Source organism: Neodiprion virginianus, chromosome 6 (genome assembly GCF_021901495.1).
Source record: "Neodiprion virginianus isolate iyNeoVirg1 chromosome 6, iyNeoVirg1.1, whole genome shotgun sequence".
NCBI lineage: Eukaryota > Metazoa > Arthropoda > Insecta > Hymenoptera > Diprionidae > Neodiprion > Neodiprion virginianus.
Window position 1 is genome coordinate 7,354,684 of NC_060882.1, and position 16,447 is coordinate 7,371,130.

At 33.7% G+C, this 16,447-nt stretch overlaps 3 protein-coding genes across 6 annotated transcripts; 1 reads left to right on the top strand and 2 right to left on the bottom strand.

Moving 5' to 3' along the window:
• Positions 1 to 867: 867 nt before the first annotated feature.
• LOC124307006 (RNA-binding protein 28) lies at positions 868 to 4,558 on the bottom strand. The gene is made up of 11 exons (XM_046768266.1): positions 4,272 to 4,558; positions 4,012 to 4,163; positions 3,756 to 3,924; positions 3,374 to 3,627; positions 2,917 to 3,284; positions 2,502 to 2,853; positions 2,255 to 2,423; positions 1,928 to 2,145; positions 1,694 to 1,843; positions 1,174 to 1,632; positions 868 to 1,062 (listed from the first exon to the last, which is right to left on the bottom strand). The coding sequence occupies exons 1-11, from the start codon at positions 4,288 to 4,290 to the stop codon at positions 940 to 942; spliced, it is 2,433 nt and encodes an 810-aa protein (XP_046624222.1). The 5' UTR covers positions 4,291 to 4,558; the 3' UTR covers positions 868 to 939.
• Positions 4,559 to 4,678: 120 nt separating this feature from the next.
• On the top strand, positions 4,679 to 15,191 carry LOC124307005 (uncharacterized). 2 transcript variants are annotated; one of them, XM_046768264.1, is made up of 7 exons: positions 4,691 to 5,124; positions 5,560 to 5,666; positions 5,940 to 6,088; positions 6,262 to 7,870; positions 7,989 to 8,198; positions 8,289 to 8,359; positions 8,503 to 9,685. In XM_046768264.1, exons 1-7 carry the CDS (start codon positions 4,997 to 4,999, stop codon positions 8,698 to 8,700), a joined length of 2,472 nt encoding a protein of 823 aa, XP_046624220.1. In that variant the 5' UTR covers positions 4,691 to 4,996; the 3' UTR covers positions 8,701 to 9,685. The 2 variants fall into 2 exon arrangements, with proteins under 2 accessions (XP_046624221.1, XP_046624220.1); XM_046768265.1 differs by lacking the exons at positions 8,289 to 8,359; positions 8,503 to 9,685 and adding an exon at positions 15,072 to 15,191 and having other exon boundaries at positions 4,679 to 5,124.
• Positions 13,232 to 16,385, bottom strand: LOC124307010 (protein king tubby 1). 3 transcript variants are annotated; one of them, XM_046768274.1, is made up of 8 exons: positions 16,164 to 16,385; positions 15,650 to 15,785; positions 15,338 to 15,430; positions 15,076 to 15,251; positions 14,785 to 14,952; positions 14,359 to 14,704; positions 14,093 to 14,245; positions 13,232 to 13,917 (listed from the first exon to the last, which is right to left on the bottom strand). In XM_046768274.1, the coding sequence occupies exons 1-8, from the start codon at positions 16,203 to 16,205 to the stop codon at positions 13,784 to 13,786; spliced, it is 1,248 nt and encodes a 415-aa protein (XP_046624230.1). In that variant the 5' UTR covers positions 16,206 to 16,385; the 3' UTR covers positions 13,232 to 13,783. The 3 variants fall into 3 exon arrangements, with proteins under 3 accessions (XP_046624230.1, XP_046624231.1, XP_046624232.1); XM_046768275.1 differs by lacking the exon at positions 16,164 to 16,385 and adding an exon at positions 15,958 to 16,036; XM_046768276.1 differs by lacking the exon at positions 16,164 to 16,385 and having other exon boundaries at positions 15,338 to 15,434; positions 15,650 to 15,751.
• Positions 16,386 to 16,447: the final 62 nt, after the last annotated feature.

Below are 16,447 nucleotides of genomic sequence, written 5' to 3' on the forward strand. Positions count from 1 at the left end.
ATCATCGCCGTCAGTCGAACCGACTTTCGGAATTCATCTGCCTAGAGCCGTGTTCCGTCTTATCTGATCCCCCCTTGTCCGCGCTCCCTCATCTCATTACTAGACATTTTTTCACCAGTGATTTTCTCACTGCCCAATCCAGTTTAAAATATTCGCATGCATACGTCCGATTAAGTTCACCTCTGGTTATTCGAAACCCCTTTCTCGACTCTCAAACTGGATGTCCTAATTCTCCTAACCAGTTACAACGCAACAGTATTATGAACCCGGACTTCGAATGAATTTTTGACCTTTCGCAAAGATTTCTTTTATTTAGTTTTTATTAGTTCGGTTATAGATTCTGTTAACGGAACATTCGAGGATTTTTTTCGTTCATTTGTTATCACTTCTTAAACAATGGTTTGACTCTAGTATCCGTAATAATGGGGCTTACGCGGCGGCGATTTCAGATGTCATAGAATAAAAAGGCTCAAGATAATGTTTGCTTTTTAACGTATAAAAATTTGAACAAGTAAATACTGGTACGCGTACACCAAATATTATAATGGTTCTAATTTATTGTGACGTTTTAAGGGAAAAAATCTGTCACCTACGAATCAAAGGCGATCATTTCCTGGCGTTTTAAATACAGTAAATTCAAACTGGCGCGGCGCCGTGAACATGAAAAATGAAAAGTAGATTGTCCGTAATAAGGCGCGCTGGATCATTAATTTGGCTGGGCAATTGGATTATTTTACATAAATAAGCGGTATTATTGATCTATATAATTGTTGTTTGGGAGCGTCAAGGTTGTCGAATTAATTACATAAGCACAATACACTTCCGTGAAATAAAAGTCTTTAATTTTCAATTTAAAAAAAATTTACAATTCAAAGTCTAACGCAAAAAAAAAAATACTTTATATACATGGCGCAATCCTAATTTTTCAAATATATGTTATTATGTTTCGTACCACTTGGATTTTTCCTTAGACGTTGCCATTAATTTATTCTTATAATTGTTCACCAATTTGCTGAAATTTATATCTTCTTTGTTCACTTTTTTCTTTGAACCCTGTTTCGGCTGTTGATGAAATTAATAAAATTAGAGTTAGCCAACGATCAATCTAATAAGGTCGTTTAAAAAACAAAGTCACAAATTTTATGTGAATGGGGAAGTATAATTAAGACTTACCCTTATTTCTTTTTGAGAGATCCGTTGTTCCTTTTTCGTCTGCTGAATTTTCGCTTTAGACTTTTTATTTTTTAATTCTCGTTTCATAGTTTGTTTATGTAAAATAGCTTGAGACTTGAGATTGAATCTTGATCGCATTTTTCTCTCTCCTGGTTTACTCGTTACACCAGAATATGGCTGAACATCACCCTCGTCATTACCATTTTCCAATCTAGGATGCTTCGCAGGCCGACGATCCTTGTTTCTATTATTGACAGTCAGCCTACCAATACTGTTCGTTTTCTTGTCATCCGAATATTTGCCATCTTCGTGTTTTCTCTTATTTGTCATGGGCCGGTCATTCTTAGCTTTTAGATTACTTCCTGTCCACAGAGGATTGCGCTCTCGACTTTTTTCTACTCGTTTTTTAATGGCATTCACCATCACTCTGTTTTCGATTGAAAACGCGACAATAGGCCTCTGAAAATAAGAAGTTTGGATAATTATTTATTCAAGATCCTGTCAGATATAAATTAATTACCTTGGTGGTGCCGAAGATTTTTGGATTGTTATTTATACTTCTCAACGCTTTCAGCGCATCTTCGTGGCTTGTAAAGGCAATGAAACCGTATTCTTTAGACCTGCCAATTCCATTGGCCTCAATGTTTCGTAAATCCCGCATCACTCGGGCCTGAAAGAAATGAAACCAATATGAACATGCGTCATAAGTAAATAGAGATATTTAAAATTAATTCCTGACCGAAAAGTGTATAACCTCTCTTATAACTGCTTTTGGCCCAGAATGGTTCTGGAAAATTTCTCGCAGCTTTTTGTCATCCACTGAAACGGGTAAATTATGCACAACCAGACGGACCCTTGAAACGAACATATTTAAATTTCGTAGCATTTGCGATTTCCATTGTTCTAATTGCAAACGACGAGCCATGTCCCCTGCAGATACTCCTACTGCAGCTGGACTACCAGCCAGTATCACTGTAAGGAATTAATCCATCGTTCACGTGTTGTTACGCACAAACCAAATAACAAATGAATGACCATGTAGCACAACAATCCAATCTATATAAATTTCATATTATCTTACCTCCTTCTTTGACAAGGTACAAGTTTCTAGAATCAGTTGCTTTTTGTTTTTTCAGCTCTGATTTATCTTGCACTTCATTTCTGTTCAGTGCTTTATGAGGATCTAGAGTTTGATCATGTATACGTAGCTCGGTTCCAGCGGATAAACATTTCTCTGCATCCTCCACGTGCTGTAAACGGTATTAAAACGGTTTATTTATGAACATCAATTTTCATCACTTAATAAAATATTACAGTGTACAACTTACTTGAAATTTAACAAATGCTGTTCCTTTTGAATGCTCTGTAAGGGGGTCCATACAAACAAGAGCATAATAGACTGGACCAAACTGTTCCATGCATTTCCTAAGATCGTCATTGGTCGCAGAAAAGGGAATATTTTTAAGGAATACTGTTTTTCCCTCGTTAACGTCATTCGAAATCCGGCGTGGTCGAGAAGCCTCATTCTCGTCAAATTTTTCATCCTTGACTTCATCTGGTGAGATCTTAACTTCCACTTTATCCTCATATTCGTCTTCGTCCTCATCATCATCTTCATCTTCTTTGTCATCAATTTCATCCTCGATACTTGCACCAATAGGTTTTTCATCCTTACTCTCCCTGCAAAAAAAAAAAGATATGATTAATGGAACTTGGTCATTATTAATAAAAGCTTGAACTTGCCTGTCATTAGATTGATCCTCTTCCAGTTTCAAAGATGAGTCACTTTGGTCTGGGTCTTCATCCAAGCCTGAATCATCTTCATCGGGTTCTTCCTTTTTTAATTCAACTTCTTCTATTGCCGCTTCATTTGGGTCCTTCTGTTCTTCGGCCTTACCAAACTTTGTTTTTGGTACAGCCCAATCAACCACTATTGGTCGACCCAACAGAGGTTTTAAATTTAAATGATGTATCGCCTTAGCTGCACTCTGAACATTATTGTATTGAACAAATCCACAACCAACAAGTTTTCCATCTGGTCTAGTTAGGATCGTGACTTCTTCTACATTGCCAAACGGTGCAAAGTGTTCTTTCAATAAATCATCAGTTATCTAAAATCATGAAATTTCATTAAGACTTAATACGAAAATGTCTTCCTAACAATCATTAAAATCAAATAAGAGTATATTTTCATCCTCACATTAAATGATAGATTTCGAACTATAATCCTTGCTCGTTTCTGAATGTGTTTCAGCCTATCTTTGTCTTTTTTTCTCTTCTTTAGATTTTTTTTCAACTGGGTTTTTGACAGACAGGTAGACTCTTCATTTTGGGTATCAACTTCTATGTTGCTTTCTGTTTTATCAGTTAGATCCTCAGTCTTGTCAACATCGTCCTTAATACCTTCGGCAAATTTGTATTTTGGTATTGCCCAATCTGAAGTGATGATTCTTCCTAAAATTTGATTAAAAATAATGTAAATGTACAATTCATATTCATTGATAGTGCAATTGGTTGGAGGACTTAAATTTACTGAACAATGAAACCAGAAAAACACTGTCCTTTTTTTTGTTCAGTCTTACCGAGCAATTCTTTTTTATTTGTGTTGAATATCGCCTTTGAAGCTTGTTCTACTTTTTTAAATTGAACGAAACCACAACCCACCAGTTTACCACCTGGGTGACGTAGTAGATTTATTTCTTCAATTTCACCATACGGTGCATAATGTTTTTTAATGTCATCCTCAGTAACCTGAAAATATCAATTTAGTGATAAGTTATTACACATTGATGACTTTTTGATCTTAAATGAAAAAAACTTTACCAAAGAAAGTTTTACCTTGAATGGAAGATTACGAAGCACAATTCGAGCCTTTTTATTTTGGACCTGTACGTTTGTGGAATCCTCAGGAGCTTCTTCAGCACGTTTGTTTTTCAAAATTCTTTTTTTGTTCCGATAAGCCCAGGATAATTTTTTTTCTCGTCCATTACCTGGAATTGATAGATCGAGTATTAGGAATATTAATCGGGGCAATTTAGTTAATTTTAATCGATTAATATACAAAAAAAAATTAATTAATTTAACAACAAATTCCTCACCACGATCTGATTTCTGCATAGTGGTTGATATGACTGTCCAAGTATAATAGAAGCAGCTGAATTAAGTAAATTTCAATGAAATCAAAGACGTTAATCTCATAAACAATCTCAATCTGTAATATCTTTAAGACGTCCACATTCTTTCATATGACTGTTTATATTGTGAGCAGAGAGAAACCTTTGTGAGGTTATATTGCAGCGTGTCCGACACTCACGTAAAAATGTCAATGGCGACGGTTGAGAACCACTTTGAGAACTGAATTTCTATATTTCCCTGTATAGCCTGAAGATGTCGTTAAAAAGAAAGATTTTTGTTATCTTTGTCTACTGTGGGTACTTTGTGAATGGATCCGCGAAATAAGTAGATTGGTATTACTGGTTAAGACTTAAGATTTCCAATTTCACGTTGGACAGTTTTCTTTATTTACTTAACAGGGTGCAAGGTTCTGTTGTGTTGGTGGAATTATTTCTTTATATCCCGCCCGTGGTTATGTTTTTTGTCTTTTGTATCGTTTCCTCGGAATCTCTTTTCAAAGGCATCAAAGACTTTATTAATAAACAGATAATAATTGTCAATTGAAGGTTTTGTTGATCATTTTGTGCGCGAGTGCCCGCAGACACATTCCATTCGGGGCTTCACACCATCCGTCGTATCGCTTATGTATCATTTACAACGGTAGAATGAAGTGTCTTGTATCTACGTGTTATTAAAACGTTAAACGTACATGTCGGAGCGACAGATTAATACGGCAGAAAATATGTCGAACTCTTATTGTGTCGATGAAGTGCAACCTCTTGATGTAAGCGATATCATCGATGTTTCGGCCTTTGACTTCTCGGACGATGAGAGATGGTAAGTTTATTAATCCCTGTTGTTAACAACTTTTTGGTTCTCGAACACCATATCCCGTTTATAAAAACCCAACAAAATACATCAACATCATTATCAAATTAAGCGTAGTAAACAGGTTATTCCATCTTTCGCTTTTACGAAACAGAACGTATGTATGTGTACATGCTAGTTGAATCACCTCATCACTGATGTGTATACTCATTTCTGTCAATGACTCACAGCTTGTGTATTATTGTATATTTACTGTTTACACAAGTTTGAAAATCAATGGCATCTTACGCCTAACTAAAGTACAGTTGTTTAAACAAAAAGGTTTTTCTGATTAGAAACTGATCATAACTGTCCCAGTGTCTGACTATTATAACAAAACATTTATGAAGACTTATAGGTTTTATGCTTTTTGTTACGGATACTATAAATAACACCTTGTTTCAGGCTTCATGTATGTGCAAATTGTTCGGCGGAGGGCAATGTCCAAGATCTATACAGCTGGTTAAGAGATGGATCGGAATTGGATTTAGAGGAAAATGAAGCTCTGAATGGTTTGTCTTTTTTTCATTCCTACTTACCCACGCACACAGTTCCCGGTTAAACCTTATAGTAGGAAAGATGATCTCATTTTATGAGGTGAAGCAATATAATTGCCTTTTCATACATAACCATTTATGTATTTCCTAATATAGTCTGATAAATTAAACACCAGTCTGACTATTCTGCTGGTTTCACTTGTTGAATAATGTAAGGTATCATCTTTCATTTTTTCTATTTTTTTTTCTTGAACTTTAACGAGTTTTGTGATTTTTATGTTCTTTCAGGCACAAGGCGCTCTATCGATACGAGAACGTTCACAAGACACAAAAAGCGTAACAACAGACTGAGTTTTGAATCTATAATAGAAGCATTGTCGCCACCAGCTTCCAATGTATGGAAGAGGTCTCCAGCACTAGCAGGCACTAATGTCAATGTAAGTATTCTTTGGAAATCACACTTAAATAGACTTGACACAAATTTCGATAGGCTTCTCCTTGAACCAGTTACTAGTTTTTAATGCTACGTTAACACCGACCTTTTGCTATTTTAAAATTGTGAACTCACGAAAAGTATTCACACCTGAGATATTATAAAATTTTGAAATAGATGAACAAAGAAATCAGTTTGACAAATAGCGAAAAGGAATCCGTACCAGCTATGTTAAATCCAACATCAAGCCAAGTTAGATCAGGTATCCTTGGTTCATCTGGACAAGAAAGTATGGAAGCATTCCTGAATTTGTCACAATCTAAAGGAATTGATTCGTTCATAAATTTAACCGAACCAGAGTTTGCGGATCCATTGATGAATGTGTCGCAGCCTTCTGAATTGGGCTGTTCCCTGATGAACATGTCGAAAGAATCTCTATCACACCAAGAAAGTATTGTAGATTCACAGATACTGACGAATTCAATGATGAAGACAAGCATGTTTGGCGACATATCGGATATAAATGATTTTAATGATGAAACATTTTTAAAAGAATTCGAGAACAATGTCACGATAAAAAATCGTAATGCATGTGGAGACAATACTTTTACCACCAACTACCAATCACTGGAAAAAGAAAACGAAAAAAGTTTATTCAACACATTTACACGAAGATCTGCAACATCGTTACCTAGGCATTCGTTACCTATAGAAATAAACAAACAGACAATAAATACAATTTTCACGTCATCACCCGTTGAGAATATTGATTTGGACGAAACGTTGACCAACATTCAAAGTCATGATAGTAAATTGCCAAATGGATTGAACAGTACTTTTTTGTCTCAAAAACAAACGTTAGAAACGGTTAATATTACCCTTAATTTAAACCATGATTTTACCAATCATACGTCCAGTGGTGATCAAGATTTAAGGAGTGATTTTTCGTCGGATGATAATATCCATTGCAACAGAGCATTATCTCTGGGAACAATAAATTCAACATTTAATGGACCAACTGATTTAAGAAGAGAACTATTAGAACAAGTTCATCGTAGTGCCGAGCAGAATTTAGATTCTACATACAGCCACATCACAGAAGTTCCTAGCGAAGATATATCTGCTATTAATCATAACAACACCTACAGAAAAAAATCTCCCAAACTTCGTGTAAGCCAAAATGAATCAGCAAGTCCGGATATACCCACTCGCCAAAATAGTGACAAAAAATATTACACCTTCACTAAAAAGACGAATATGGCTGATTTAAAAGCAAAAATTGAAAATGAACCATCCCCCGAAAGGTTGGACAGTACGTTTGCTAAACCTCCAATTTCAAATTACCAAAAAAAATTACAAGCTCCTCGAGTCTTATCAAAACTACCACAATTGTTTCAAAAATCAAATCCAAACTTGGCTACAAATAGTATGAGAACTTTTGATATGCATAGATATTCTAACGTACCAAATTCAAAGTACGCAAGACCATATCAACCAAGTATTCCAAGAAACGTCGAGGGATCTCTGGTAAATAAATTAATGCCTTTGGGCAGATTGAAAAGTGGATCAGAACAAAGATTGCTGGAAGTAGGTGGAAATGTAAAGGAATTCCGAAGCAAAGGTGCTTCCGGATCCACTGAAAGCATTGAGAGTACGCAAAGTGCTCACAGCGCTCCCGATCTTGATGACCGACTAAGCATCTGTTCTGATAGCAGTCATACTTCTTATAATTTGCAGCTCATAAATTCTGCGCAATTACATTACATTGCTGGGTTGCAAGAGCAAAGTAAGTAATCTGATATTGAAATTGCTTATGATTAGTCTTTAGAATGAAATCTCAAATAAATACTCATCAATTTCGTTTACGTCTGAATTTCTTTAAATAAAGCACATGATTTTTCTAGGCTTAAAGCAAATATCGACACCAAAACCGAACAGAAGAGTATTGGAAAATAATTGGATGGAGGCCGAAAAAGACTTACCTTCTCCAATATTGAAGGGTGCATGTCAGGAAAATGAGCACAGCTCCTCACAAACCGTAACTTGTGCCGTTAAAAATAGTTCCCCATTGTTGGAGTCTGTTGGTTCATCACTCGAAGCAATAGGAACAAGTGGTGAGTTTAATGCATGTAAACTGGTAGGCATCTTTAGAGGCGCTTGCTTTCCATGCTTTGCTCATTCGTTTTCTGTCCTGCTTTCCTCAGAAAATCATATCAACGATGTACCATGTGTTACAACATATCAAGGACAAAATAATTTATCAAAAAAACCAGAGGTGAGCCATATAATTCTCTTAGTACAATGTAGGTTTTTATTACGAACTGTTGACTCAATATATTGTATATTCAAAATTAGGTCTTCTACCTCCAACTTCGAATTACATATCTATCGACCAATCAATTTGTAACCCCATTTCAGATGCTGGTTAGGCCAATGAAACATGCAGCAATAGAAAATAAAACAAGGTTAAGAGCCCCGACTAATTGGGGTGCCCCTAACAGAACATCTACCGTTGGAAGTGGAATACCACGTCCAGCATCGCGTATTCCAGCGCCAAGATTTTCTCGACCAAGTTATGCAAATAATCAGACAGAGTGGAAGAAAGGATGTTCGTAGAGTCATTTGATGCTGAACAATATTACAATACACTTGTGTTGTAAATACAATATTGTAATAAACTTCCGCTAAACAGAGGTGACTTAATCTCGATGCTTGATAGTTATTTTATATTATACTACGTAATATGTATATACAATTCTTGCTGCAGTTCTCATCAGTATCATATAGCTATAACTTGAATTATAAGTCAGTATTAAAAATTATTCTGAAATATCAATGCTCGTTACTGTAACGAACCACGTTCGCTCATTTTTTGATTACCTGCAATAAATATCATTAGTATTTTTATTTATTTTTTTTTTTCAATTTGAACACTGTCTCAAGAAAATTAACCATTCAAATTTCATATCAACTTCCGATTATAAATATATATATTCGAAACTAATGAGAACTTATTGGATCTGAAATTATTGTAAATAAATTGGAATTAGGTATTGTCATTTCGATAATGCATCGTTAATATATTAGAATTTGACATGTAGTCTTAAAAGATATTCAATTAAATTATGTAGTGGTCACAACCAACCGATATAAGAGTATTACCCAAGTGCACTAGAGACCATTATTTCGTTACTATTTTAAAAGCATTTGAATACAGATATTATCAAATCTGGCTGAACTCTCACAATAGTTCGAATATTGAATTTTACCATCGAGTTATTTACAGGTAGACTAGATTCAAATGATGTAAAAAAATTTTGATATGTATTTTCCCTACAAACTGAATTCACAGAAAGTTTTCACACAAAGAATTCACACTTCACAAATAGTAAAGTAAACAATAATATCACTGGAAAATAATTGTCATAAAAAAAACTTATAATAATAATTTCGAAGGTTTTGCACTAGTATGTGTCTCTCGAATTTGTAAATTTTTTATAAAGTTCTTCTCTAGGCTCAAAAATTATATAAAACGAAACTTGTGAATCCGAATCTATACGTGTCAAAATAAAAAGACTGAAACCATAATAACGGTGGTATTGAAAATATTAAAGCAATTTCTTTGCTTGTTTATATATCAATTGTTATGTCATATTTATGTGTCCGTCCATTTGTGGCGTCATCCCGAAATCACACTCAGCATACGCATCATTAAAAAATTCAGTGAACAGCTTATTCAACTCTTTACAGCTTATAATTTGTGCAGTTTAAATTCAAATGATAATAGAAATATCGTGTTAGGTTGTGTAAACTATAAAAAATAATTTTAGCTATACTGGTTCTTTTTGTTAATATTGAACAGTAAAAAATTGTTCATCACAGCCTTATATTCTGAGATTTTGAGAATGAAATAAATAAATAAATAAAATTAGCTAATATCGAAGTAATTGGGTGAGCCTTTAAATAATGAGGAAAAGCAACTTATGTTGGTCAATTGGTACTACTATAAAGGATTTTAAGTTTGATTTCTCTATTCTTTAATTTTTAGTCGTATTCGAAATATCATGATTAGTATGTGTTATAAAAAGTGCTTTTCCAGAGTACCACTAGAATTCAAACCCAACAGATTTTATTTTTTCCATTGAATAATTGTCAATGAACGCATTCTTGTTACTGTATGTTATTTAGCGAATATTTAATATGTTATTCGTATAAAACTGCTAACATTATTGATAATTTTGTACTCCTTCAAATTATAGGTGGATGGAATTGTACGTACGTTTAGTTCAATATATATAACACTCATCCGTGTTAAAACTTTTTATACACCGTTTACTAATACTGTTGTACTATGCTCTTTACCTTGAGTGCCTTCAGCTGTATTTCATCAAGACTTACTCCTAGGTATATAATTATTACCAAGAATGGTGTATTTATATAATTATGTGTACACTACTAACTACTGCCATTTATTGTGCGAAAAATATTGTTTCAATATACAAATATTATAATTATATTATAAATTATTATCATGATTTCTACTGACTGATTAATCACCATCACTTTTCAAACGTCTTGCAATTCAAATACATATCTGCTTGATATTCCTAATGATGGCATAGTGAAAATGCTAAATAACTTGCAAATTACGTGACAATGACAAATTACAAATCACTATTAGAAGTATTTTTCTGCCTTTAGCTATAGTTATGGTAAAATAATATAATTCCGATACATCGTAGGCTACACATATCACAGTACTTCTGTATGTTGTAAATGAAATCAATTACTGTGCCAAAAGTTAGAAAAAAAATTAAATTATCGCTTTTCATTCTGTTTGATGTGAAAACATAGGTAGTGAAGATATTCTCCAACACAATTTCTTTATTTTTTACTTAGGATATAAGGTCGATACATTGACATTTCCAGTCACTATAGTGAACATGAAAACTAACACGACGGTAGACTAGACAATATTCTTTATGGAAAGTAAGTATATTTAAAGTAATACCTTTTGGAAACTTTATATTAAGTTGTGGAGTGTAGAATGAACCATTATACTTATATTCACACGTGATCAAACAGCCTGTTGTATGTATCTATACTGTGTATTTATCAATTGAAATGTACAGAATAATCAGCTTATCAATAGTAGAATTAGTTTGACACATGCAGGGTCATTTATGCATTGCTGAACAAGAGTGTAGCTGGCGCAGCTTTTTGACCCAGCGCCTGCATACGCGGCTTTCCCTTCCTCGAGTTTCGCACTCAGCAACGAATGAATGACTGTAGGTCAACTGCTTAGGAAATTTTTGTATACAGTTATTTTTCATTACACAAGTAATTCATGCAAGTAATGGAAACACTTTAGCTCAAGGAATAGTATAACAAATATAAGTAATAAAAATCACATTCTTTAAATAATTGTTCACTCAGTGAAGAGTTTCTTGTCAAAGAAAGTGATGCGTATGATATTCCTTTTATTAATTGATATTTCAACAGGTACAAAGTTATTGATACCTCATTTACGATAAATGTTATTTCAGAATGTCACAATGATTTAGTTTTAGAATCTTGAAACTTAGTTTGGTGAAAATTTACAATCCACGCAACATATTTGTAGTCTGTTTGTATTGCATCCTACATTTATTACCGTATTCATAGTATCCACTTTTCTAATGTGGGCACAAAAAGTAGACAATGTATCGTTATAGTCTATCCCGAAACAAATATGTTATGAAAAATATTCAGTAAATGAATACCTGCAGTGAATACATAGGTATGTCATGTGTAAGGAAATCATGTACATAACACACTACTTAATACAGACATAGAATCGTTGAGATATTATATATTTTTCGATTACCTATATTCATAAAAAAAAAGTATATCATTTAGTTTTAAAGTTGAATTATGGTGTACATTATCCTAAAGCACCCTTGGTTTGATTATTATTAGGTATACTACAGCATACATGCAGAAGACGAGTGCATACAATACAAATAGATCTACAATAAATTATACTTCGATAGAAAATTCTATACGCCTGTACAACTTGCTGAAATATATTTAAAACATACATACACATATATATTGTTGTACAACCATCAAGGCATAGTAATAAATATATCGTGAAATCTTCAATTGTGAGACAAATTAGCCTCTTAAAACAGGTTCGTCAAGATAATTATACAAGCCACCGATGTTATGAATATTTAAATATTTAATACAAAGTACATGAAAGTCCTTCACAAAGGCACATATTAAAATCATCTAGAGACACGGATTATACTTCAACCTTGGGTTCAAATAATTCATACAATTAATAGAAATTCCTCAGATGCCCTTATCATGATTTCAACTCTTCATAATCCAGGACAATATTTGGTTACTTGATCCCACAGTACATCAAGGCAAGCAGGTTTCACTTGTCCTTTTTGACCAGTGTTAATGAACATACTGTATTACCGTAACAAATGTGCCGAACCTTACATTTCATACTATAATTACCTACAAAAAATCAGTCCGAAAATTGATAGCTAGATCTTGGTGCAAGTATAAAATATGAGAACTAAAGTAATCGTTAGAAATAAAAAAATGTTACATTAACTCTATAAGAATGTTAGTAAAATAATATAACTAGAAATCTCTATCCTAAACGATAATAATAAATTCATCTTTCGTAAGACTCCTTACTTTCAACTGAAATTCTATACAACTCTGCAAACTATTATACGGGCAGTTTTTCGATAAATCTTTATTCAGACCCTGTTTTAATCTATGCTAACATTATTTTGACTTTTATACAATAAGTTACTCGCTTCCTTATAATATAATATGCGCACCAATAAGTACAATATAATAATTAATAGTCTCTCATGAGGATAATTTCAATCATTAAATAGATCGATACACGCTGAAAAATATTTACACTGGGTCCCTATAATTCCAACTCCGGACAAGAATTGCCTGCTCAGATAATGAAAACAGTGTAAAAGTTATGAAACGAGACACTAACAATTGTTTTCATTAGCTTTTTCGTACGGAATTCATAATCTTTTTTTTCACCTGATTACATGCGTACGATACTTAACAGACTTTGATATGAGTGTTGTTTTTTTTTTTTTTCATATACATATAATTGTAGCTGCAATTTTATTTCGCATCATGTAACATTGAAGTCTAATCCAAAATCTGACGTGCAATTACTAGTTCAAACTTGACAAACTTGATGAATGTTAGCAATTTGATACGTGTATCAAAATGCATTCTACAATAATCTAAAAATTATCATTCAACATGGTAGTATGCGTATAACTGCAGTAACATCCGGCTGGCATTTTTTTTTTTTCGAAAACTTCATCAAATTTTGTAAAGCACTCGGAATGAAAGATAAATAATCGATTTTTACAGAACGTACACGAGTCTGAAACTTATCCGTCTCAGCTTTCTAAAAGTTTATACTAAAGATAGGAATTATGTAAATATTATCTCTATTGGAATGTGAACACATATTATTATAGTTATTATTGTGGCTCTAAGGTTTTACGAGAGTGAACATTCTAAAAATTTCATCTCATTACTCAGTAAATCGTTTTATACTTAAATTGGAATTGATTGTCCGTTTCCTAGCCTTTTGATTATATGTGAGCAGTGGCATTGCAATATACAGTTCCTATAATTTATACGTACAAACAAATCACTCACAGGCTAATTTGTTATCAAAACTGCTTAATGCAATTGCAAAAGCTTGGAGTGCGCATAGTGGAAAACGGTAATCCATTGTGAAAACGTCCTCAGCTACGCGACCAAATTGCATCACAACGTAATCCACTGCAATATACACAGATAATATAATCAATTATTAATTCGAAAGGTTTAGCACTGTGAAAACGGTAACCATGTTTAAAATCGTTTCATCGTAAAATCAAAAAATTGCATGCAAATTAACTTTGGATTTTTGATTTACAATAATGTGATTATATATAGGTATGTAAATTGTGATTACCATCACTGTCGTGAACAACTTGGAAATTTTTCACTGAAGCCTGTGTAACACGTCCATGGAAATTTAGTACATAGGACTGTGTGTCATCGTTCCAAGCTGGTGTTTTGTTATGCAATTCTATCAAGTTATCCATATTCTTCATTTTCCAACACTCTGTAATTCAGACCTTACATTGAACTAAAGTAAACGCATTAATCATTAAAAAAAATATAGCAATTTACAAGCGATAACCGAAGACTCAAAAAATCAATTACTAGTTTACCCACCTAACAATGTTTCTGTATCATCTCGAGGACAAATCTGTACTCTTTGCTGATCTGAAGTCATTCCAGGTATGATTACAGTCATTTTTCGTGGCCCTTTGAAACCCAAAACATTAGTATCGTAAACAACTGCGGCTAGTTCTTGCCTGGGATTAGTTCGCTCTTCTCTCTTTTCACTCTTCATCAAGGAATATCCATTATCATATACGGTAAACTGAGTGCCCAATAGATTAGATCTTAATTTTCCAACATAAGATTCGGCTCCTCTTGAAAGATCAGTTGGGTCAGACGAAATTAAATAATTACTTGTAGTGCTCTTTTTTCGTTTCCGTCCAGCTAGTAAAAAAACCTTTCCGAATAGGAAACTGATTATTATCAACTGAATAATTATAAAGAGATTCAAGTTCAACTAAGAGAATTTGAGCGAACCTTTTTTCCATAGTCACGTTCTAGATGCAAAAAGTAAGTTGGATATAAACCACGATCCATGCCTTTTCTATCACGTGTTATTCTACACTTATAATGCATTTTTTTATTGGCTGGTTGCAGAACAAATTGTTCTATATTACCCTCAACATTTCCCTCCAATTCCGGGCTCTGCAAATGAATAATGATTAGTAATTTGTTTGCACATCTGTATCATGTGAATTTGGCTAATTATTGAACTGAAACAATGGAATGTCATTTATACATGTAAATGTTTACTCAAATTACAGTTACCGAGGAATGATTTTCGCCATTGATCGCATTAATTGACCCATCAACAGGAGCTACTCTAAGAGGTGATTGACTGTGAATTGCTTCAGATGGTGATCTCAAATCCACCGGGGATGATTCTTCATCTGCGCCGTCACCACGTTCAGTCCCATCATAAAATCCACTTTCTGTTCTGATGTCTGGAAGAAAAATGACTAAATGTTTCAACGAAATTCATTCATAATCGTAACAGATTGCATTTGATATCCATCGAAATTCTGGTTACCTGTTACTTCTGACTCTATAGTTTTATTTTCCTGTGATACTCCCATGTCAGGATTACTGGGTGACATTGTGAACTGCATAGGTCCGTCATAGCCTACCTCAGAATTAAAGCAAAAGTGAAGAAACTTTATTGATCTGAGTTGATTAAATAAAAATAATTAAAACTGAAATCCAAGAATAGTATTCTAATATTTGAGAATAATATGTGAATTTCAATGAAAGAGTTCAAGATATTTTATGGCTGATTCATTATGAGGTTATTGATTATATTATATCAGATGATAAGAATGTAGAGGCAGTCACACCACTTTACCATGAAGCTCTCTGTTTGGATTTAACCATTTTGTAGAATGGCTGCTATATTGCGAACTAGAGATATTTGATGCCTGTACCATGCCGCCAGCGCCGCTTTGTCGTTTCTGTTTCATTTTCTGCGCTATTATTTGCCTCTGGAATATTAGATGATATACGCATGATGAATTACTCAAGCGTTAGGAGCAAATATTTGATTGGGAAATAATGTTGGACCTAGCCATCATAGGTTGAGAAGAAATAAAATGCCGAAAAAAATTGTTTAATTCAAGCAATGAATCTAAATTCTAATTTAAAGAGAGCGAATACCTATAATTACATGTAACGTGCACTCGTCGCGCAATGATAGTGTAAGATAAGTATCAACACGTGTATTCTGGGAGACTACGCTGATGTATGAAACGAATTAAGTATTAAAAGGTCCGATAATTAAAAAGGTTAGACTCAACTCAACGTTCAACGCCCAAACATTCATTTTCGTTAACATATAATAAATAATTGTTGGTCTTGCTAACCTGTTGCTCGAGTTTCTGTTGTCTCAGATCTAAAGATGTCATTTTTAATGTATTTTTTTTTATTTATTATAAGAACGACTAACCGTGGCTGTCAAATTATTACAAAATGGATTTGTTTACATCACGTACAAATTCCCCGTTACCTGGGCTGCCTAGGCAACCGTTTTGCACTTTCGTAATATAAGGGATGTTGAACTGGGATATGGCGACAGCGTCTACATACTTTCTTCTACCACTGCCATTACAAATTCCCTAGAAGATTCAATCGAGGAATAGACAACTCG